This window comes from Mytilus galloprovincialis, chromosome 2 (assembly GCF_965363235.1).
Source record: "Mytilus galloprovincialis chromosome 2, xbMytGall1.hap1.1, whole genome shotgun sequence".
Classification (NCBI taxonomy): domain Eukaryota; kingdom Metazoa; phylum Mollusca; class Bivalvia; order Mytilida; family Mytilidae; genus Mytilus; species Mytilus galloprovincialis.
In genome coordinates, this window is record NC_134839.1 from 39069425 (window position 1) to 39095214 (window position 25790).

Below are 25790 nucleotides of genomic sequence, written 5' to 3' on the forward strand. Positions count from 1 at the left end.
TAATGATATGTCAAGATATAAGCCATATCTTTTTTCAGATCCACACTAGGGGATGTGATACTATGAATTTAAGTACAGATTGAAAGACTTTTGGAAAATGGGCCTAATATGGAATACGTTGAGGGAAAATCGACCTTACTCTATTAATGAAATTAAATTGATAGGACAATCGTGTACTTACATATATAAACTAGTATCAATTTTATTTAGGGGCCAGCTGAGGAACCACCTCCTGGAACGGGATTTTCTCGCTGCGTTTAAGACCCATTGGTGGCCTTAGGTTGTTGTCTAATCTTTGGTTGGGTTGTTGTCTATTTGACATATTCCACATTTCCATTCTCATTTTCACTTTATACAAAGTCATATACTAATGAAAAGGGACTCCACAATTATGATATTAGTATAACTGTTTATTATTGAAATGTTGTAATATTGATCCCAAAAGGTACTTTACAGACAGTAATGGGAGCTGTCAACAAAATCATCTTGCATGACGTTGCAATATATCTGTAAAATGCTGTGCTTATTTCATTCGTTTATAAAACAGTTTAATAAAAGGTAAGCATGTTTCGACTGTCGAGTTGTTGAATTACACTGTAGAAGTGTCCACATTTATTACGGGAATTGTGTTTAAGGTAAGCGTATCACATTCAACAGTTATGGTAATATTTCATAATATTAATAATAAATCTGTTATAAAACATTGGAAGTATTCATGTTCTATTTGAAAGAAAATCATTTATTTATGAAAATTTAATTTTCATGCATATTAAGTGATTTTCTTTAGTGTTTCCCTAATTTCAACACTAAACTAGTCATAAAGATAAAGCAAGTTTTTATTTAGTTTACCGAAATAAAATGGCAATTTCCGTGAAAATGTGTATTACGTGAAAAATTCTTTTGCGATAAAGTTCTATATTTTATCATTTTGATCAAATCTTTTGAACTACTTGGAGTCACACAGTTGTACATTTTGGATCTCTAGACATTTTAGTTATTTGTATCAGTGTTTATAACATTAAAAGGAAAATACATAGTGCAATTATTTAATGCAAGTTGAATGACTTAATTTTGGTATTTTGACTTTTCAAAAATTAAAGTCTTAGAGATTTGAAAGTACTAAAGAACGTAGGTTTATCCGATGATTCTGATAAGGTATTCATTCACACACCTTTTAATTGATTGGTGACTAGGAAGTTTTCTATTTTAATCTGTTTGTTTTTACTTATAAATTGAAGTATTTTGAGAATCAGTAAATACTAAGAACTGATAACAGCAGGTGAAAGGTAAACGTCAAATAAATGGGCGGAGACAATCCAACCTAAACAAATTTCACTTTAAACAAAATTTGTTGAAAAGTATTCAAGAAGAAAAGTAAGTTTTATTGTTTTTAAAAGTGTACGCTTATATAAGGTAATTAATTAGTAAGATATATAACTTGTTTGATATATAATTATAACTTTTAATTTCTTTCGATTTTGACCAAGTTCTCTGTTATCTAAGCTTAACTTCTATATGTTTTAATTATAATTTTTTTTATTTTCAATAACTTTTTCTATTTAATATGTTATATGGAATGAAACACACTTTTTAAAATTATTTAATTGAAATGCATATATTCAAATCATCGAGAGGTTGTTTGTATCGCTGGATATCTGGTAAACATTCTAAACAAAAATATTAAAATATATTAATGGAGCAATTGTATACCAAACAAGTGACGACAATAAACAGATTATTTGTTGTATACGATGAGTAAAAGGGGCATGAAACGCCAATGAGACCAACTAATCATCGCAATTATCCATTTTTCATGCTATGAAAATTTAATTGTTCTATTCTATTGCAATATTTCATAAATCTTGTTTTAGTATTAAAATTGAAATTGAGAAGATGTTGTAATATTGCGAAAAAGACTAAATTAATACACCCGGTACAGTGATGTTAACAGCTGAAGGACTTACAGGTAATCGCACATCATTCAACAATGAGCAAAACCCATATTGTTTATTAGATAATAAAAGACACCGATATAGAATGAAATTCAAAACAGTGTGGCTGTGGCCATTGATTGACACATTAAATTCATCCATTGACTGGGACAATTTAGGTGAACGTTTGTATGTAACGACCACTGCTCACTATGTACTTTTTAAAGACACTTAAACTATGGGGTCACCAAAGGTTCTCAACACCTTAATAGGGTAGTTCGAAAAATTAATCAGAAATAACACGATGTTTTGATTTATACCAATTATATAAATCAAAACATAAAGGTTATTCCTGATTAATATTTTGAATTATTTTATAATTAAAGGCGTTAAGAAACCTTTGGTAACCCCACAGTTTAAATGTCAATCGTAAGTACGTCGTTAACAGTGGTCGTTACAGACAAACGTTCACGTAAATTGTCCCAGTCAATGGATGAATTTAATGTGTCAATCAATGGCCACAGACACACTGTTTTGAATTTCATTCTACCACATGCGAGGTACTTAAACATCCTCTCACGTAGGACAGTGGAGTAACAACATTACAACATATACATATTTTTATTAGGTAGTTAAAGTTTCTTTTTTAAATAACAAATATATTTTAACACGTAATTAATATTTTTTATCATTTCTTTTTTTTCAAAATTCTTGTTTGTCTAAGTCCATTAACCTTTTTGACTTGTTGCATGTACATGTAAAGCGATGCAAATACTCTGCAGAAACAAACCACTTGCTTGCTATCTCTACAATTTAAAGAAAAGGGTTTAATCGTTTCCTCTAATCATTTCATCTCTCAATCTGTTTTAAGAATTTCCAGGCGAAATAAATTTAATGAATTGTGTTTCCGCAAATATAAAAAAGAAGATGTGGTACATGTATGATTGCCAATGAGAAAAATCTCCACAAGAGACCAAATTACACAGAAATTAACAATTTTAGGTCAACGTACGGCCTTCCACAATGAGCAAAGTTGTCACACTGATTTGTTCAAAATTATGTACATTATCTGTCTACTGAACTGTTTGAATGAATTCTCAGGTCTTTATTGCAATCAGTTGTTAACAGACAATAAACGAGAAAATGGTGAATCTAGACATGTCAATTATGAGTTCATAGTTAAAAAATAAATGTCTAGAATTACTGTAACTATAAACTGGGAAAATAACGCTTTCTAAAACGTCAAACTTCCGTAGACAGGTCCGTACTGTTTGTCTACCTTTGCTTCAATTATTTGTTTATTGAAAATGCAGATCCTTCAGATTTCATTACAAGTATTTACAATTACTCAGTATATGCAGTTAGTTTTGATATATACAGTATCTGAAAGTGTTTTACTTGAACTCTAGTAAATATTGACACCAATGTTTTATTCAAATGAAGCTTGCATTAGTTGTGTACAAGAAAATTGCTCTAATTCAAAATGTTATGAAGACTTTATGAAAATATTTCAATCGAATTGATGGATTTGTATCAATTTGTTTTCGTTCGTTAATTAATTATTGTGTCATTCGAGTACGGGCCTAATAAGTTAGCAAATTCTATGTTATAAGGGAATTAAACCATGATCGAAAAGAGGCCTAAAGATCGATCACGTATCAATTGGATTGTTCGATATCACAGAAAAACAGGAACTCATTCTCACCATCTTAATTTGATTCTACTTGTCTGATAAATTTCACACCAATTTTCGTTTATTTCAATTACCCAAACATATATTACGCAGGTCATTTGCGGTATTTCTACGGACCCTATACTAAGCTACTTCCTGTCCCAATTACTGCGTCCAAATCCAAAAGACTGTTTTTGTCGTTTGTTGCTGTCGTCCATAATTGCTGTAACAAACTTAGTTCATACCCAAAACGTTTTGTACAAACTCGCACGTATTCCACACGAATTGCCTTATGACCTTCCGAAATTTAAACTCCTTCGGACGCATTTTTACATATGTTACTAAACAGAGTTGTCTAGGGTTGCTATAACAACGCGTGCTTTTAATAGATACAAATGAATAAAGATATAACCATAACAAGAATTCCACTGATTACTTAATTCACAAACGTTTTAATAGTACTTTTATATCCAAACATATAAATTAAGACAATTTAAAAAAAAAATGAAAAAAGGTCTTTTAAATTTAAATTCAAAGTCAAGCAAACGTCAAGGGTAATTGAAGCTTTCAAAGACGATTTCTCGTTTGATAATTGAATTTTCAACAACATCCTAGGCTTAAACAAACATGTCTAACACCTTATGAGATAATAACTGTCAAAAGTTTATAAATATTACAATTCGAGTTTATTCTCATCTTAATTAGCATAGGTAACACTTTAGTTATATAATACTCAGAAAATGTTGTGACGGTTGCTACACCAACAAAAATTGTCTTTTCTTATGCACAATCATTTGACCAAAATATAGAACTTAAAACTGCACGATACATGTATCATTCTTGCTCCCCTCATCACGTGTTTATTTTCCATAAATAAACAACCGTGCATTGGCCATAGAACGTCAAATGGAGTAATTATAGAACATTATATTGCGATTTTATTTTTACTCAAATACTTTGAAAAAAATACCCAACATAACATTACCATTTCCTTTGAAAAGTTCTGGGATTACTCAAGCATTTGATTTTTTTTAGGAATAATTATTAGAATGTTTTTATTATCCTTGAAAGATGACCAGACGTTAAAAGACTAATTGGTATATATAGTTGTTTCATTGGCAATCATAACACATCTCTTTACTTTTATATAGTGTACAAAAGAATTTATAAAAGCAAAGTCTGGACCATATCAAATCCATTAGAAGCATGATATAAAATATTAACCATGCTAGTTTTCGTACCTTAAGATTAAACTAGCCACTTTTGATAATTCACTGCTATAGTTGAATTATGTACGTTGACATAATATTCACGATGATGGGAGGAGCCTGTGATAAGGGAGGTTACAATTTACTCTTTAAATACGTGATGCGTTTGTAATAGACAATATCGTAATTGATTATTAACAGTTTTTGCGGAACATAATTTTATTAATCTATGAGATAAGGAAGCTTGCTGATCAGACTAGAGAATATGTTTTGCAATCATTCCATCCCTCAAACTACTAGAATGCACAAAACATATGGTCAGGAAAAACAAATATTTGTAGTTTATGCGTTTAAATTGTAATTTTTCACAATTACTACGACTCAACATACTAGATGCACTAGATTCCATTCTTCACTTCGTGCCTATAGATTGACAATTGTACTTCCACAACTAGCATGTCATTTTGGGTATTCAGATGCACTATCTGGCTATTGTTTAGAGTTTTATGTGTAAACACGCGCAAACTGTTAAACAAACGCAGATACATCTGTATCAACGACGTTGAATTTCAAAGGTCGGTATGCGGATACCGGAGGTTTTGTCAGTAAGTCTAATCTGGAACTAATAGATTACTCCCAGGTCTATACTTACGTAAATAAATTAGGGATACATCGCTTAGTGATTAAAACTCGATGTTATGAAAAGCACACATTACATGTATCATGTTTGAAAAAATTAAACGCTTTTCCGAAATCATTATTTTTAACAGTTCTGATAAAAATAATATGTTCTATTTGCCGCGTTCAACAGGAATTTATATGATCTTATATGGTGATCGAATAATTCATCAACACCGTTCAGAAACAAACATTATAAACCCGAGAGGCGGGATTCGACGTACTGAGTTCTTTGAACTGTATCTCCACAAAGAATATAGAAATAGACTTAACTTGCAAAAAAAAACAGTTAGCCCCGTCCCATCCTCAAATTAAAAAAAAAATAAATTAAAAAAATAAACACTAAGTGAAATCAATATTCATTGTGCAGAAAGAAAATCTATTTGTAAAGCTGTTACTGATTGGTGAAAAGTACTCTATAAATCATACACATTGCCTAAATCTTTATCCTATTCATCGAATTCGAGTTCACGAGGAATTTTCTCCATGAAGTTGCCAAATTAGAAATTATAAGTATTTATGTTGGGTGTTCACTTTTTTTGGAGGGAAAAATCACTCCTAAATTCTAATTAAAATACAACGTAGAAAGTAAACAACCTTTTTAAACAGGAAAATATAACCGGATGTCGTCTGCTTCGTGCTTTTCTGCAATAACTTGTTTCCGTTTAAACTCATACTATTTTAAAACGTAAAGCGGTCGGAAATATGAAATTGACAAGTATAAATAACACCAATGCTAGGATACACTATACCTTTCACAGCCTTTCTCTGCATATTGTGTAGACGTTACTAAATCTTATATTTGAATTGCTATATAATTTTGTAACACTTTTATTGCTTTGACAAATTTATTTTTGCTTTCATTAAATAATTGACGTGTTAAATTGCATCTTTTTCAACAGTGCGTTTAACACACTTGGCGGAAAATCTGCATTTTGAATTTATTTCTTACACTTTTAAAAGGTATCTGAATAACGCCAATGATATCATGAAGTCGTGTGATTATTGGCTGCTAGTATGATTTTGTGAGGTTTATTTAACTTGTCAAATTAGATGAAAATTTCTCAAATATGTGGCAGTAAGATTTTCAAAGCAAATTATCAATATGTAAAAAAAAATTTAAAGAAAAGACGACAAGAAAAAACATAATATGGTTAACTGAGGTATATAACAATTATCAATATGTGGACCTCGATTTCAATAAGTTAGACCAATTATTATAATTCCATAGTTAAATTGTTTTGTTAGTTTTGTTTTTGAAATCATTTACTTTTCAATTTGTTTTCCTATTTTTATTATATACAATAGATATCGTCTGCCTTGCTCGTTAGGTCCGTTTTATAATGTTTTATAACGTTTCGTTGACCCTCAAGAAACATCAATTACTAGTGTTGTGTTATTTCGTAAGAAGAATCAATTCAGACTTTTTAAACAAAAAGTTCAATTGATATACTAGTGTTCTTAATGGTATATTAAAGAGTGTCAGTCCTAATATGTCAAAATTATTTGCGAATTTGAAATGTTTAATAAATTGTGCATTTAATCAAATTATTCTCCTCTTAGAAAATATAAACATTTGAAAGCAAAACTTTATAATGGAGAAATAGTTGTGTAGTCAAAATAATTGAATGTTTTAATATGAAACAGCAAATAGAATAAAGTATTTAACGGCTGAACGAGCCAAGTTTCCATTTACAGACCGATAGCCATTGTTTCGTTACTAATTTTAATGATTTATTAAAGAGATCTATAGGTGGACCCTAAGTCGAAGTTGACTTTACAAGATCTACTATGCTCTCGGAGAGTGTGAAACTTTTAATGTTTTAATTGTTTAACCTCCCAAATTTTTTAACACTTAACTAATGGAGGTTATTTCTGAGACACATGCTGAAATCGGTCCCATATGTTATGTGCAACAAATCGGTAACGTTTACATTTGTATTACTATTTTTAGTTTTTAGGCCCCATTTATCGGCATGATGTTTTCTGGTATGTACTTCCGTTCGTTCGTTCGTATATATCTGTACGTCCGTAAGTCCATTCGTTTGTTCGTTCGTTCGTCCGTCTGTCCAGCTTCAGGTTAAATTTTTGGTAAAAAAAGGTAGGTTTTGATGAAGTTGAAGTCCTATCAACTTGAAACTTAGTACACATGTTCCCTATGATACGATCTTTCTAATTGTAATGCCAAATTACTGTTTTGTCCCCAATTTCACGGTCCACTGAACATAAGCAATGATATTACGATTTGGGCATCCTTGTGAGTAGTTATGGACACATTCTTTGTTATAGCTATTTTTTGGTTATTTTTATTCTTTCTTGTTTTATGTTTTAGATATTATACAGACAACACAGTAGTATGAATAATGGCTGATTTACCTAGATGGGAATACGTCCTCATTATTATATGTGCTGAAGTTATATTGGCGGTTATCATTACTCTTGTTATCTGTTGGAAATGTAGATGGTCAAAGAAGGATGAGTAAGTTTTTAAAAATAATTTAATATTTATTTTTCGTAGATTGGAAAATCAATTTGAATTAAATCATCCGACTGTCACACTATATATTGCTTAAGCGAGAAGAGCTACAAAGACATATACTTAGTACAAATTGAAAACTGCTTATCCATGATAAAAGCCGTGAACATGTATTTTGCAAACTGTTTGTAGGTTTGTTGCGCATAAATGTATACCGATGACTTTGTTAGTTTAAAGTGTTCGTCTTTTAGATTAAAAAAAAACAAAACAAACAACATCATCATTATTAAAAAAAAAATCAACAAAAAGCAGAACTTTAGTCTTCTGTTAAAGGAGATGTGACATGATTTTTTTATATTTTTTTTTTGGTAAATAAATATTTATTTATACATAATTACCCCCCAAAAAACATCGAAAGCAATATAATTATCGTTTAAATGGATAAATAATGAATCTAAATGTATCGATCTGTCGACCTACTAATTATGCATATTTCAATCCCGGAAGTCACTCAGAACGAGGCTGTGACGTCAGTGGTTACATCAATCATATTTGACTGACGGGTGTATAGGCATAATTAGCGCAATTTCATTTTCGAATATCTTAAAAAAAAGCATGACAGTGATTAAAAATAGTTCTGTGTGCTGCCAGTGGATGCAACAGAAGGCATAAGACAGTTTGAATTTATTTTTTTTCGTTTTCCGAGTAGATCATCATCTAACCCAGGAAGAGATAGGACTTCCTACCAAGCACTAGTCATAGACTTTGTTGCCCACTTTACAAATGTTTGTTACGATCGTGACCCAGAAGTTAAGAAGAATCTCGAGGGATGTCCTACCATGAAGCTAAAACTCCAAATGCAATACCTGATATTCCATTGAAACAACAAACAACAGCTGAGCCCAGTCCACCTATACCTATACGCAGGGAGCTTATAAAAAGCAGAGAAAGGCTGAAGAATTTTTTTTTTTCTTCGCAAATATTTTTTGGTTCACTTTATAATTTTTTTTTTATATAGTTTAGTCATATTTGTGTATAATTGTATAGCCAAATATATCTCAATATTAAAAATTGGTATTTTGTACCTCCTGTGTGTACCTTACTACCTGTTCACGTGTGCAGGTGTGTACACTGAAATTGGACATAATAAATTAAAAGTCACCAACATTGATCAGAAGTTACAAGTATCGGCACACGTTCTCTACAACGCTTGATTTACCTTTGAAGTTAAAAGCTACAGGTGTCATGCCCCCGGGTGGTGATATGTAAGACATCGGCAATACGCGCTATTGCGTAACATGCGCCGAATCTGTGTACATCCATGGGCTCACCTACTGGGTTCACAGGTGAGGTTGGCAATTGTTACGGATATAAGTTACGTAATGCATATCTGTTTAACCTGTTTGAATAAACAATAGTCAATACCTAACTGTCGGATATGGGGTATTACAGAATAGAACTAATACATAACCTGTAGTTGGTACATAAATTTCTATGAGTTTTCTAATAGAAATAAGGCAGGTATGAAAGGTGTATTGCAATAAGTTATTAGTACTTACCCTTATTATTTTATTCTTTAATTAATAATCATTTTATTTCTTAATAAAAAATAATTGTGAAGAGATGCCAAGTGATGCTTTTAAAATGACAGACCATTGATGCAAGGTTATTGCGGTGAAAAACTATACGCAAAAGGTGATTTGAATGTGCAACGAATATTTTGGCTAGTGAATGTATGCAAGTCTTTATATTGCATAAGACATAAAGCTGTATTACATAGTTTTAACTTAAATAATGCAAATACATCCAATTGATACAGACCTGGGAGTAGTAGATTATGTATAAGTATAGACTGAGTTAGTTGAAACATTATTTTATTTGCCGAATTAAAGCAAATTGGATTAGACACAAGTAAATCATACAACATGGACAATATAAAATTACAATTATACTAGTATGATATAATGGACATACATATAAGGCAAACAGTTTATAGAATAATACTAGCTTTCATTCGTAAAAAAGAGAAAAGGAAAGTTTGAAAAGTCATATGATAATGTGACAATGACGTGTGTACTTATGATGACGATCATGATGTTCCGTGCCAGTAACAGTAACGCTCTATCATAGACTATCAAGGCTTAACAAAAGCTGTTTGACCATTGTATGAAATTTTGAACATGTTTGAAAATTTGAATATTTTGTTCATTCGAAAGTTCAATGTGTTCGCAAATTAATAGTTTTGTATCTAAAACAATGCTTTCAGATAGCCAGTTAAGATTATTGAATAAGGTTTTTCTGCATGATGTGTATTTTGGACAAACAAAGAAGTAATGGTAGACATCCTCAATATCTGACCCACAATGACAAGAAGGATCATTTATAATATTAGCTCTACATAGATCATGATTGTTATAAATGAATGGGAACATCTCAATTGCGTTATTGGGCCGTACAAATGAAACGTTTCAATTTTATATAATCGTTTATCGTGTTTGTTTCAAATTTCTGTTATGCATTACTGCTCTCTGTTTTCTGTCGTGAAGATAGTCCTGAAACCAATTCAATAAGTTTCCGTCAATACTGTAAGCTTTCATTTTACATATTATACGGCCCCTATGCCAAACTTTGTCGAAGTTAGACAGAAGTCACAAAATACAAAACAATTTAAAGACTGAAGATATACCACACAGAAAAATATTAAAAAAAAATAAGACAGTGCCATAGAACATTTTCAATGGGATTATTATGGAGGAGAAGAGACATATGGATTTATTTTACTGTTTTACTTTAATACCCCCCCCCCCCCAAAAAAAAAAACCAACCCTGTTATGTCATACTTATAACACATTTATTGGTAACAGCTTTAGTGATTCAAATTTTACACCCGTCATACTTGGTAAGGTGATAGTTATTCTATTATTTTTATTCATTTGCTTGTTTAAGAAATTTTTCATGAAGCTTGATTAATGAAAAAAAAAAAAAATATCATGCAAAGGATATATCTGACGCCAAAATGAAGCCATTTATAGATATCAAGCCACTTTGACATGTTATTTTTATAACAATTATTTGATTATTGATATCTATTGAATAATTTTAAGTAACAAAGTTACTTCATATATAATAAATCAAAAATTTTGAATTTTCCTAAATTATTTTTTTCTTGTTAGGGGCTAGAAAAATAATTTCGAAAATAAATTGTGACTTTTTGGCTGTGACTTTTTGTCCTGTGACTTTCTGTCCTACATTCTTTATGACCTATCCTTTTCTCTTATTAAATGTAATTAAATTTCACTCAAACATTTTTAAGAAATGTATCTTTATTTTCGGTGAAATTAATTATTGATATAGTATTTTTATATTATATCGACATTGCTTGAAAGATCGTCAATGTCGGATGACGAATTTATATCTTCTACTTGATTTTTTTCTACAAGTAACGGCTCAAAATGATACGGTCGAATATCTAAAGTTAGAGAGTTGCCTTGAAAACTGATGCTAACACTGTCCATTGTTTAATTATGTAGAAATATGATCGAGTTCGTCCTCATTGAGACATTTTCTCGGCTTGTATCCACTGACGTCATCACGATCACGTGACCGGTATCTCATTAAAAATCAAAGATTACGACAAGCGCTGGATTCTTTGACCATTTAAAGGCCGTTAAATGATGTTTTGACAAGAAAAATTTATTACAATATATTTTTTTTACCAATATTTATTAATTAATCAAAAAAAAAAAAAAAAAAAAAATTGTGTCACGTCTCCTTTAACACAATACATGATTGTTCGTACATGCTGTTTGCACTGTATTTTTTTTATTGGAAGCGACATTATGTCATACGTTGTATGTTACTTATACCTACATGTATTAAGAGCGCTCAGGTTTTTGTTCCCAGCTGAGATTTTCTGATTACCGACAGATAACTACAGTTTAACACATTTTCATTCATTCATTTCAATGTGTCATATAGGGACAAAACTTGATTTTAATATCTAACGTACATTTTCCACTCTGATATGCATTTCTTTTTTAAACAATTCTAAAAGCAAAATATAATTCTTATTTTAAGATTATTTTACAACAAGCGTTTACATGATAATGTCTTGTAAGTGAATTTATGACTAAGGTGTTCCTCAGTGACTGAGGAACACAAAGTCAAGTACATTGCGATAACTTCACCATTTAACAAATTTTCTTTAAATGAATTGTCAACTTGTAATCTTTGAGAGTCATTATCAAAGTGTTTAATGCTTGTACAAGGCCCGGAATTACTGTAATTATATTCCTTTTGAAATGTTTTGTGTACTAATTTAAAAAGAAATATTTGCTTTAGTTTAAAAGAAGAGAAAAGACCTTTGCCTATGCCGGAAGTGGACGATGTAATGGATGATATGTTTAAGAAAGACAACCAAATTGTAGTTGGTCATGCTCCACTGCGTCACGAGTTTACTTACACGTCCAAAAAAGTGGCATTCCCTGACGAACAAGATGCTGTATTTTCAACTGCCCCAGCTGCCTACACAAATTTTGCTTTTGCCAATCTCGACCACAAAACAACAAAGTTAAACGAATCAGTAACTCCAAATAAAACAGAAAGCGACGACATACAATCAAAAGACAATCACACAGAAATAGCCGTAGGAACTGCAATTGTGTATAATGACAAAACGTCTAGACAAAGTAAACAACAATCTTTGTCTGTAGCAACTCAGCATACACCAGAGAATGTTTCGAGACAATCAACAATGATTCAAAATTATAAACGTCCAAACTCTATCACGATGGGAAATGCAATTTATGTTGTTAATAACCAGTTGCTTACCACCAATCATCAGCCTTCACCTAGTGCAAGTGAAAGCGCACGTCTCACTCCTGTCGAGTTTGAAATGAATGTAATGGATTCCCCTGGATTGGGCAATTCACCAATGATCCCTCGTCACAGCGTTCAGCCATTGTCTCCGTTGATTGTTCAAAGTGTTGACGCAGAACCGATTGAAATGGAACATATGATGTCAACACAACCACACACACTACAACCCTCCGAATGGAGACAGTTCAACCGAGAGTTAGACCTCCTGAGATCTCCACCACCCAGTTACCAGTCAGCAACAGGACGAAGAACCAACCCATTTATGGGGCAACCAGTCATGTTGGTTGAAGCAGATTATTAAAAAGTAATGATTTTTAAAAGGTTTATATATTGCTCTTACAAAACATGACATGAAGTCCGATGAGAAAGATCGGGTGTGATAAGGAAACGACCATTGAATTACATAAGGCCTCCCCATTACCTTATAATCAAATGTTCGTCCTTATGATATCATTATTACTGCGCATGGCTCTTATTGTTAAAATAATCTTCATCGGGTACCATCGGCAATCAAATATGTTTAAATGAAAGTGCATAAAAACAAAAAGGGTCATTTTGTCTTTTGTCTGCCGTGTTCAAGACGGTGTATATCGCTACTAAAATTGCATTGTCTTTTGACAACTGAATACATATGTACATATATCAATGCAATTTTTATACAGAGAGTAATTAAGAAAGTTTTAGTGACCGCTTCTTGAGTTTCTTTCATGAGGGAAAAAAACTTTTTCAATGGTGCAGCTCAGTTATCAAACACTGCATCAAACATTCTTTAGCAGAGGGGTTTTTTAAGTACAAATTACAACGTTTGAAGAATGAAAGATTGCTACTTTTTTTTAAACAACCAGAAAACTTGAAAAAGTATTTTTTTAGATGCCCACTTTTTTAACAAAGCATGATCTTTAAAAAAATGCTCAGACTGTCCTACTCTTGTAAAAAAAGAGAGACATAATAGCACATTTACAAGATTTTATTGTCTTTTTTACAGTGACCAACTTTAATGACAGTACAGACAGTCAGAAGTAAATGTGAATGTGCATAATTCTGTTGCAGGACTCGTCAATTAATGGAACATTTTTTTTTATTTGTGTAAATAATTTTGTATACTATTTATTAAAACAAAGAAATGATATACTTGGAATTCATTATAATGTATTATACAACGAATTTGAGTTTGAGAACGTACATTTACTGTATTTGTATTTCCTACTAGGAAATCAAAACTGTACTGTACACATATGTGTATGTGCCATAATGAGACAACAATTTTATGTCTTTTACCTTGATTAATGAATTCAAAATACAAATTAAATGACAATAACTGATTTTACCGATATCTCAAGAAACAATTTAAGATTTTGAAAATATCTTGAACATAATTTTGTTTTGCACTGTTTTTAATAAACTTTTTAAATTTTATTGCTATATAGCTTTTTATTAGTTGAGCCATTACTCCTTGTGAAACCATATATCTTGAATATCGATCCTCCCAGAAATAGAGTTTAAAAAGCAACATCGTGTGTATTTTCAAACTCTGTTCTTTATTGATAATCTTGTGGTGTTTTATTTCCTTTCATTTTTTACAAAAGTATGCAACTTCAGCAAACAAAAATGTCGCACTAGTTATTTTTGCATATGAGTTACATGGGAAGAGTCCAAATATGCACGAACCAATGCGAACAACCAGCAGCGTCCCAGAAAAAAGAAAAACATGAGTTTGGGAATAATATTATGATTTATCCATTGGAATAAATCTTTCTCAACGTTTCTAGAAAAGTAAATAAAAGAACTACTTTAAAAAAAATCCGTATAAGAAAAACTCCAAATGAAACCTAATTACTTCTGAACTATCTGTTTTTCATCGATATAGAAAAAATAAAGAGATGATGTTTGACTACCAAAGAGTCAACTACATGTTCCACAAAAGACGAAAGAACACGAATGCAAACCACTACAGACAACCGTACAACCTTCAAATATGAGCAAATTAGTTTTAAAGACACTGTGAAACAGAATGAAAAAATATCATAGCGAAATATTTTCCTCCAGATAAAAAAATAACAACAACTACTGTGACATTTTTTCCACCGGATCAAATTTCACCCGGATATAAATTTGCTTTACATATGCACTTAGATCGTGGTTTTCGACCTTATCAATGGATGTGACACCATCGAAGGCAATGACTGCCTGCAATCAACAACAAAATGTTTGCCATAGAGGTCAACCAGTTCTTTTGGGCTCATTTTGAGTTCTGTTTTGTACTTTCTGATTTTGTCTCTGTCGCATACAATACAGTGTGTTTAAGCAATTAAGTGGTTTAAAATTTAGTGCTTCGAATGTTTTCTGCAGTCGATTCTTTGGCATTTCAGTATACGGCAAACAGGATTGGCATTATTCTGTCTGCCATGACATTCATCGACTTGATTAGCAGTTGACGTTGTACATAGCTGAAATCATGTCTCGCAAATGAAGTTGCAGAGTCAAAAATTTCTGACGTTGCGTTGTCATTACATATTTATCTGGCCATCATGGATGGTCATCAATACATTCCATCTGCCTGAACTGTTGTTGTAAGGACAGTAAAACGAGTTTCTGACGTGAAATTGTCTGAAAGCAGCACGTTGACGTATTCTTGTCTGCAATATTCTTATGGTCTGATTCAGATTTTCATTGCTTAATCTCAGCAAAATAGAGATGTAGTATTCGTATGAGCGTGGGTATGGATCAGAAGAATTGTTTCTAGAAAAAATAATCGCCAAAATATGTGTTGCGTTTCAAAAATCTGTCAGTATATTTTGTTACTTTCTTGTATGCTCTTTTTTAACCGGGACCTATCAGGTGGTGTTACAAAGTTTATCCGAATCATTTTGCAAGCAATTATAGACCTAGGGCCGTCTTAAACTTGCAGTGAGGGGATAATTTGTATGCCCCGTGTTGAAGGCTTCACGACGAAGTGGCCTTAGTAAATGATAGAAAACATTTCTCTACCTCAGGAATAGATTACCTTAGCTGTATTTGGTAAAAAATTTAGGAATTTTGGTCCTCAATGCTCTTCAACTTCATACTTTATTTGGCCTTTTTAACTTTTTTGGATTCGAGCGTCACTGATGAGTCTTTAGTAGACAAAACGCGCGTCAGGCGTAAATACAAAATTTAATCCAGGTATCTATGATGAGTTTATTTTCTCGGATACCTTTCTTAATTGTATTATCAAGACTGTTGTTAAAACGCGTCCTATTGTTAAAATATGTCAGCTTTCGAGTGGCTTCGCCCCCCAAATTACAACTCGGAAACAAAATTCATTACATATATTTACAGACCTTTGAAATAAAAAAATAAATAATTATGTTATAAGCCTTTTGAATAAAATGTAAACTTCAAATACAAAACTTTCAAATTGGCAAAACTTTTCTAATGACAAAAAAAAAAAGCAAGTAGCCATTCCTCATGAAAACAATTATACAATTATACGTAATAACTTCTGAAAGTGACAATAAAAACAAATGAAAAAAATATCTTGTATAGTCTGATAGTCGAGAAGTTAGTCAAGTTTTAATAGTTTACACTCATAAAAATGCACAACGCAAACGCTGTTTGTACAAAATGATGGTTTAAATTAATAAATAAAACAATCATTGGTTATCTAAAATTATCCTAACTGCACCTTATATATAACTCAACTATAAAATCTCCCAATAATACAAGTAGCCATAAAAATGAAAATTCTCATACTTCGATATAGTTTATTACTGCAATTCAGTTGTAAAAATTGTATGACAAAAATGACGCATATTTCCGTATTCCTGATGAAATCATGGTATATTTTGAAATAATTTTCATTAGTACAAACTGGAATTAACATAGTTTATCTGTGCATTGATAACAATGTTCCTTCTTCGGTAAGTATAGGAATATTTTGGAATTTCATGTCATTCTCTTCATTTATTGATAAGATGTTTATTGTGATTAGACATACTCGTACGTGTTTATGACTAAAATGGACACTACCGCCAACACTTTGCATTTGTGATATCATAAAAAATAATGGAATGATCAAATGTTTATCACAGTCAACAAGTCCAGCTTTATATTCTTAATCATTTAATTTCTAAGTTTAGTAATGTCTTTTTTTTATCTTAAAAAGTTGAATTACAATATTTTACTATTTATGTCCAATAACATCAAAAAAGGGGGTTAGCATGTGATTGTGATATCGATATGACGAATGGTACAAATTCAGAGTGTCAAACAAGTAAAACCGATGGTAAGCAATGAAAATAACATGTCTATATATTCTAATTGGTTTTTTTTTTCGTCAGTCTCAAAGTTAATTATCGAAAAAACATTCACCAGGATGATTTTCTTACTTGGAAAATGTAAATATTGTAAACAAAAATGCTTTATTCAGTTGTGTGAACAAGGGGTCTTAACAGTTTGTGAAATATTAGAAACAAGAATGTGTCCATAGTACACGGATGCCCCACTCGCACTATAATTTTCCATGTTCAGTGGACCGTGAAATTGGGGTCAAAACTTTAATTTGGAATTAAAATTAGAAAGATCATATCATAGGGAACATGTGTACTAAGTTTCAAGTAGTTGTGACTCTAACTTCATCAAAAACTACCTTGACCAAAAACTTTAACCTGAACTTTGCACTTTCATTTTCTATGTTCAGTTGACCATGAAATTGGGGTCAAAACTATAATTTGGCATTAAAATTAGAAAGATCATATCATGGGGAACATGTGTACTAAGTTTCAAGTGGATTGGACTTCAACTTCATCAAAAACTACCTTGACCAAAAACTTTAACCTGAAGTCGGACGAACGAACGAACGGACGAACGAACGAACGAACGGACGAACGGATGAACGAACGGAGGCACAGACCAGAAAACATAATGCCCCTCTACTATCGTAGGTGGGGCATAAAAAATCGTATCGGAAGAAGAGGTATTAAAATGTCCTTAGGAAGCCTTATAGCCGTTCCTTTTACATCACTGTATCCCGACCACGTGCGTATCTCAATATGTAGCAAATGCTGATAAAGGTGTCATACCACCAATTACTCCCTCAAATTTAGAACGTATACATGCGAAAGTAGGCCTACTCGGACAAAAAATAGTGCATTTGATGTCATTGTTTACTGAAAATAACCAACAAATTGGCAGAAATGAAACTTTTGGTGAAAGAGAAATATATTAAGACCATGTTGAGCTAAAATTTACTTGTTTATGAGTTTGCATTCAAAATTGAGGATTAACGCACTCCATAGTATACTAATTTAAGACTTCCAGAAAACCAGGGGTTTTTTAGTGGTACCTCTATTCGGAAGACCTTTTCTTTTTTATATGATTTTAAACATCTGTTGAAAATTGGCATGTAGAAAGCTGATACATGTACGATTCAGGATATACCTGGGCCGTATGCATAAAACATCTTAACTTAAGTATTCCTTAAACTTAGATTTCACTAAGAATTTCCTTAGTTAAGTCAAATTCTTAAATGGTATGCATAAACTTACATAAGTCTACACTTAACTAAGGAATACTTAAATCGGAACCTTTCTCTAGTTACCGTATAATATATATTAGCTCATCACATGTACTCATCCGTGTAAAAGTTTGTTATGATTATTTAAATTTATTGATCAACGCATGATTTTATTTTAAAGAGCTGGGATTAAATTGATATAGGTATGTAAAACAATTCAATAGAACGTAACATAGTATAATGATAACAATTGGCGCATATAAGACAACGCTTTTTATGGTTGATGTTTTGACGGTTGAGCATTGGAAGAAAAATATTTCGGTAATCCACAACTTTCCTCTACTTAATCTTTAATTATCTTTCATGGTTGTAATATTTTCTGGAGACAATGTATTTTAAACGCTATTAAGCAAGATCAAGGTTTCAGTGGCGTAGCACAAGACTGCGTGTAGCGTTGTAAGCATGACATTATTGTGCTAACAAATAATTTTACAAAATACTTTTTTCAATAAAATGTTCACTATAATCGTTCGGCTTATTATGCGCTGCCACCTCCCTTGCTTACATTTTGCTTATGGTTTAAAAAAAATCTATTTTGATGTGAAATTAACATTTTTATCACTTCCCTTTTACAACAAAAAAAAGGGGAGGGTAGATTTTTTCCCCAAATATCCATATACAAACTTACTAGGATATTTTCCAAAAGTCCTACAATCTTTACTTAAACAAAATATTACAGGAAGTATATTCTCCACATCTTAACGTACTTAGCAATATTTTCGGAACCGCAATATATCTCACGGAGTATATAAGGTAATATGAAAAAATAATTCAATACCATTACGAGTAAGGTATTATAAATGCCTTATTCCATGGGGGTGTAGCAGTGGGGACTTCTGATTGCCGTAACAGTGATTCTAAATAATCAACCTAATTGTTTCAACAAAATGGAGGTCCATGCTCCCCCTTATGAAAGAAATCCGCTTCAATCTGATTTTGTCCCTGTAAGTGATTTTTTTTAGTGTATGCCCTACATCTTCAGAATAATACTGAATTGAAAATTCAAATGACGCACCCCCACCCCCACCCCCCTCTTCATTCCTTGATTCGGTTTAAACTAACGGTTACAATTGACACCGCACGGTGTATTTTAACAATGTAAAAAAACGTGCACGTACAGAGTAAACAAAAGAAAATAGTACCATGAATTACATGTGTGTAAAAATTGAGTACTTTTCGGTATTTAACAACGAGATTGGGAAATAGTATATATAACTACTCACTGTTATCTCTTAATTTGTTGATTATACGTGATTTGAAAATCACGATGATCGTTAATATTTACTTATTATTTAGCAATAAATAAACGAATAATTAGTATTTTATTACTGATATACATATTGATCAATCAAATGGTAGGTAACATATTAATGTTCTACCAAAAACGCAAACTTTCGACTGATTTTTAACTATTTTTGAAAATTTAAGGTAGCTCTATATGTACCTTAGACTTAAGTGTTATCTTAGGCGTTTCCTTAGTATAAGGAGTTTTATGCATACCACTTAAGTTTTGTTGGCGTGACTAAAAACAACTAAGATTTTACTTATGAAATACTTAGTTTAAGATTTTTTATGCATACCACTTAGATAAAAAGGGCGGAGTCTCCTTAACTTAAGTGTTTAGTAAGGAAAATCTTAACTTAAGTAGCTTTATGCATACGGGCCCTGAGGTTTCTATGAAGTTAAACTTAAGGTAAAATATTTAGAAAGCTGTGAAAATTGTAAAATTTGGTTGAACAGATAGGGACTTTTAATTGGTGGTATGACACGTAAACACTCCCGTTGAACAGATAGGGACTTTTAATTGGTGGTATGACACCTAAACACCCCCGTTGAACAGATAGGGACTTTTAATTGGTGGTATGACACCTGAACACTCCCGTTGAACAGATAGGGACTTTTAATTGGTGGTATGACACCTAAACACTCCCGTTGAACAGATAGGGACTTTTAATTGGTGGTATGACACCTAAACACTCCCGTTGAACAGATAGGGACTTTTAATTGGTGGTTTGACAACTTAACACCTCCGTTGAACAGATAGGGACTTTTAATTGGTGGTATAACACCTAAACACTCCCGTTGAACAGACTAGGGACTTTTAATTGGTGGTATGACACCTAAACACTCCCGTTGAACAGATAGGGACTTTTAATTGGTGGTATGACACATAAACACTCCCGAAAACATAATACTAGTAATGTCTTACTTTCACTTTATGTTTTGAATAAAATTGATAAAAGTTTAATGAAATTTTGTGTCTTAATTCCAGGTTTTTACAGGTCTTTATACTTCATGGTTTTATATCATTCACAAAAGAGCAAACCTATAGTAAGTAAAGAGATAATACATGTTTCAATCATGTTCACATTTAATTTGGTTACATACAAAAATGCTATGATATTGCATGAAAATGAAATAGACCATTGCTGATCTGCGAATAAGATCAGACTTACTAAGGCGTTGGTCGTTATAAAACAAATTCAGAAATGATTGTAGTAACTATGACTGTGTTCCAGACCTTACCCTTCAGTCGACACATGCAATCTCCTGATGTTGCTTCTACTTACTACACACGAAATTTGGAAATAACAGCAAAGATTTAGAAGAATTTACGTTGAGTTCCGGCTAAGTGATTCGGTCAAGCACAAAAAAGGGTTCATATTCATATCAAATCAACATGACCTCGTCCTGAAATGCAAGTAATATTTACACCTGAAAATTAAACACTGATCCGAACAATTCACATTATTATTACTGATAACCACTTGAGTCCAAGGAAGATCAACTATCCGGCAATTTCCTAATAAGAAAAACGTTGGCACCAATGAGATAACGGTTGAAAAGTAATCAGCGTATATTTCAATGTATCGTAAAAGGTGGCAATATTTCAGATGACTTCTCACAAATGATTGCTTCTAAATTTCTTATTCTGATTCTTACACACATGGGTATATTTGTATGAAACAAGTTTATAATTTTTGACCGAGTCAACAGCTATATATATTTGACAGTTTATCAATGTTGGTACATGTGTAGTAATACAAAAGTTGAATCAAGACGTCAGAATTTTGAATTTCTGAGACATCTTTTATTCACTATTTAAGGTTTGAATTTACTTTCATTATGCCCAAAGTGTGTATAAATCTAATACTCTATTGTGCATGCGACGATAGCGCATGAATACATATAATTAATATTTTAAAACAAAGGTCATATGAAGTCCCACTTTGAATTTACATAGTCAATTCCCCACATGTAATAAACATATATCTGTATGTGCCATTTTCAGAGGTAAATGGAATTGATTTCTTAGACTTTTACCCCAAAAAGGTTTCTTGGAGTTACATTTTTGTTTCAAAAGATAAACGCAAGAGGGTTTTTGTAAAACATTTGGAATATGTTCTTTACACAACTGTGCTGTTTGAGTAACTATTCTTTAAGAGTAATTCGTTTATATTGAATTTTATGATTTAATGAAAAATGTCAGTGTTCCTACTAATAAAAATCATCGGTGATTTGTTCATCAAAGTGTGTACAAATGATCTTCATGTCCTCATAACCAATCAAAGCAAATTTCAATCTGAAAAGAGGGGTCCATGAATTCCTTTTACAAATCATGAGCATAGAACACACAAAGAACGGCATAACATATCCAATTCTTACAAGTTTGTTTCAGATTGTCCCGATCCATGGGTTACTTTTGGAGGCAGTTGTTACAACTTTGTCTTTTATCCAACAAACTATTATCCACAAGCTAAAATGACTTGTATGGTAAGTACATATTAAAGACTGATACCGTTTTCGTTAATTGATAGCAGCGTTAAGGTTGATTTAGATTTTGATACATTTGACACTCAGTGAGAATTTTAAAATTGCAAGTAAGAATTACATTTAAAGTAGAAAAATGATGAACCTTCTAATGACTCATTCATGTGTTTTAATTAGTGTTGTCAAATCGTACACTTTTTCCTAACCGGTTACTCGGATAATCGTTCGACCGATTAACCGGTTAACCGGTAGTTTAATTTGGTGTTTGAAAGCCTTATCAATAGTACCCTTCACATAGATAAGATGTGGTATGAGTGTCAATTTGACAACCTTTCATCAAAGTCATAAATTTGCGCTTATGGAATTAAAGTTTGTCCTTTGGCATTATAAGGCTTGTCTGTGAGGATTCCTGGCGAAGTTTGACTCTTCATAATCGAATACACCGAAAAATTAAAACTTTTAATGTATAATGCTTTTTGTAAATTTATAGCAATCATGAGGTTTGTTTTATTGCGAAACTGAAATCGTAAGAATTAAAGATTCTTATTTCATTGCATTTTCTCTATTAATGAAATACATTATGTACGAAACCATATGAAAATAAAAATAATGGGGATAGGTTTTATAAGGGACACATGACCTTTAAGAAACAAAATTATGACGTTTTTTTTCTGATTGCGAAAGCTTCTAATTTATTTCCTGAATTGGTATAACAACAGATATGCATGGGACTGATCATCGATATCTTTTTGTTCTTTCAACAGATGGATGGTGCTGCCTTAGTAAGTGTAAACACATTAGTTGAACATCAGTTTGTTAGTCAATGGTTAATGGCCAATGACCCTGCAATGTAAGTAATTATCGATGGCTCCTATATGTTCGTTCTTTCGATTCGTTATATCTTGCTATCTGTAATTTTTTTTTTTTTTTTAGGTTCTGTATTTTTGGTTATTTTTGTTTTGTTAACCTCTTTTTTGTTGTTGTTTGTGTTTATTTTTCCTTGGTTAAGAAATGGAACACATATAACATCAGTAAAGATACAGAAACAATTTTGTTATTGACGTATTATAGAAACACTTGCTGCATTAGCGGAATAATTAATACAATTAAAAGAAATTTAGTACATTAACGATGAAATGGATATATTGTAGGAACAAATGACACATAAGCGGTACACACGATACATTTAGAAATACTTGTAAAATTAGCAATATGACACATTCGAGAAACACTAGGTACATTTCAATTCAATCGGTTTCAGTTGTTACAGGAGCTGAAATTAAGAAATACACTACATTATCAACGAATGTTATTGATACATTTTGTAGAAACACTTGGTACACTAGTGGTGTTATTGATGAAGAAACGCTAAAAATGAGATGGGAGGGTGATGGTATGGATATTGAACCTGGTATGCAATATTGGTTAAACAACGACCACAAAGATAAATCTGGTGATCATATTGTCTATACTTATGGCGGTAAGTGTTGCTACAGTTATCATATCGTCTGTATCTATGGTGGTAAGTGCTGAGTACAGTAATCACACAGTCTATTGGTATGGCAGTAAGTGCTGATTACAGTGATCACACTGTCTTTACTTATGGTGGTCAGTGCTAATTGCAGTGATCACACCATTTATACTTATGGCAGTGAGTGCTGATTACAGTGATCATAGTCTATACTTTATGCGGGAGGTGCTGATTACAGTGGTCATATACTTATACTTATGGCGGTAAGTATTGATACGTCTACAGTGATCACACCATCTATACTTATGTAAATGTTGATTTGTTTTCCGTGATCCAACCGTTTATTTATTCTATATTATATTCCAAGTCAGGAATATGACAGTTTTTAGGCTGAGCCGGACTCAACTAGTTTAACCAGGTGACTGTATCGCAATCTCGGCAAATATATAAAGAACACAACTTGTTTTGGATAATTATGATATTCCACCAGAAAGGATTACAAAGTAGTCAGTATTGTTTGGTAAACTGAAAGAAATAAAAATACAATATTTTACAATGTGTACGAATGAAATATGAACGTTAAATACAAAAGCATTGATCGAGTAAAAAACGAAAGTCGAATTTACAGTTCGTATGCATTTATAAATCACTTATCCAAATTAACGGAGTTAAACAGATTAATTTATACAGTTTATGAAAGAATCTAATGTACTTGACAGTGGCATGTCTCGATTTCCTCAGAAGGTTAATATTTTTCCATTTAACATGTGTTGAAATATTGAAGCGGACGGTGTCACAGGAATTAAAGCCGTCAATAACTACGGTGATGTAGGAAATCGGTTCAGTGCTATTAGTTCCGGGTAATAATGAAAACATATAATAACATTGAATGTGGAACAGAATACTCCCCGTCTGATGTCTAAATGATATCACTATTTCAAATATATTACACACTTGAATATCTGACTATATAAATCCAAATTATATGCATAGAATTACACAGAGTTGTTCTCTACGAGAAGAATTATGTCCACGATAGGTCGTGTGTAAGTTGTAGCTTTTCCATTCACGATTATTCGCACTTCTGGTTTTCGGATATGTTCGTCAGAACTTTAAAATGAGTTCACTATAACTCCAACGGGCCATTGGGTACAGCAAAGGTTCTTGTCCTTTAGTAGAATGACGTCTCCTTCGATGAGATCACGGTGATCTTCGGTCCATTTTCGTCGTTGCTGTAGGAACGGCAGGTACTCTTTCTTCCAACGGGACCAGAAAACACTGGCCAGAGCCTGTACACGTCTCCATTCGGCTAGACATAGTTCCCGTTTGTCGAATTCTCCAAGCTGATCTGAGGTTAAGATGTAATCGGTCTTTTGTGTCAATAACATAGCTGGTGTTAGAATCAACGGATTCTATGGATCTGTCGGTACCGGTACCAGAGGTCTTGAATTAATTATTGCTGAAACTTCTGCCATGAATGTATTTAGCACGTCATAAGTAAGACTCCTTCCAGCGGCGTTGATAAGCATAGAATCAAGTATTCTCCTTGCGATACCAATCATTCTTGATTGAAGATCCATGTTGTACCAGAATTGTACAGGAAGTTCTTGAAAAGTCCATCTTCAACGTTGATTGAGTCAATCTTTAAATCGTCGATTGCTCCAATAAAGTTTGTACAACGGTCAGATCGGAAAATCTCAACTTGACCTCTTATAGCGGCGAATCTTCTGAAGGCGTTTATGAAGGCTGAAGAGCTAATTTCCTCGATTAGTTCGATGTGAACAGCTCTTGTCATTAAGCATGTGAAAAGAATTGCCTAACGTTTTGAGTTAGCGTATCCACCACGTTTCTTACGTGAAACAATTGTCCAGGGTCCAAAGGTGTATATTACAACGTTGGTAAACGGAGGTGACGGTTCAAGACGGTCCTCTGGCAAATCAGACATAATTTGATACTCAGTTTTTCCTCTGAGTTTGCGGCACGTCACACATTTGTGAATATTAGAAGAGATCAAGCGTTTTGCCCCGACGATCCAGAATTCTGCGGATCGAATAGCTCCAGCTGTGAAGTGGCGACCTTGATGTTTTATCTTGTCATGGTAGTGTCGGACTAATAATGTCGCTATATGATGGCGTCCAGGGACGATTAATG

The 25790-nt window shown here is 32.4% G+C and overlaps 1 protein-coding gene and 1 long non-coding RNA gene across 8 annotated transcripts in view; both read left to right on the forward strand.

The window, feature by feature from the left end:
• The first annotated feature begins 565 nt into the window (after positions 1–565).
• On the forward strand, positions 566–14259 carry LOC143063561 (uncharacterized). Of its 6 annotated transcripts, none has more exons than XR_012975043.1 (5): positions 1277–1374; positions 1872–1966; positions 7822–7968; positions 12307–13147; positions 13829–14259. It is a non-coding gene; the product is annotated as an uncharacterized LOC143063561 (long non-coding RNA). The 6 variants fall into 6 exon arrangements; XR_012975047.1 differs by having other exon boundaries at positions 7833–7968; XR_012975045.1 differs by lacking the exons at positions 1277–1374; positions 1872–1966 and adding an exon at positions 566–635.
• Positions 14260–16606: 2347 nt separating this feature from the next.
• LOC143063563 (contactin-like) overlaps positions 16607–25790 on the forward strand; it is a 45008-nt gene continuing 35824 nt past the window's right edge. Inside the window, exons 1-5 of one of the 2 annotated variants that reach the window (XM_076235769.1) lie at positions 16607–16742; positions 20670–20728; positions 22077–22171; positions 22933–23018; positions 23497–23648. In XM_076235769.1, coding sequence (XP_076091884.1) covers positions 16729–16742; positions 20670–20728; positions 22077–22171; positions 22933–23018; positions 23497–23648 — 406 coding nt within the window. In that variant the 5' untranslated portion in view covers positions 16607–16728. Of the gene's footprint in view, positions 16743–18522; positions 18541–20669; positions 20729–22076; positions 22172–22932; positions 23019–23496; positions 23649–25790 lie in introns of those variants that run through there. The other variant, XM_076235770.1, reaches the window with a different exon arrangement.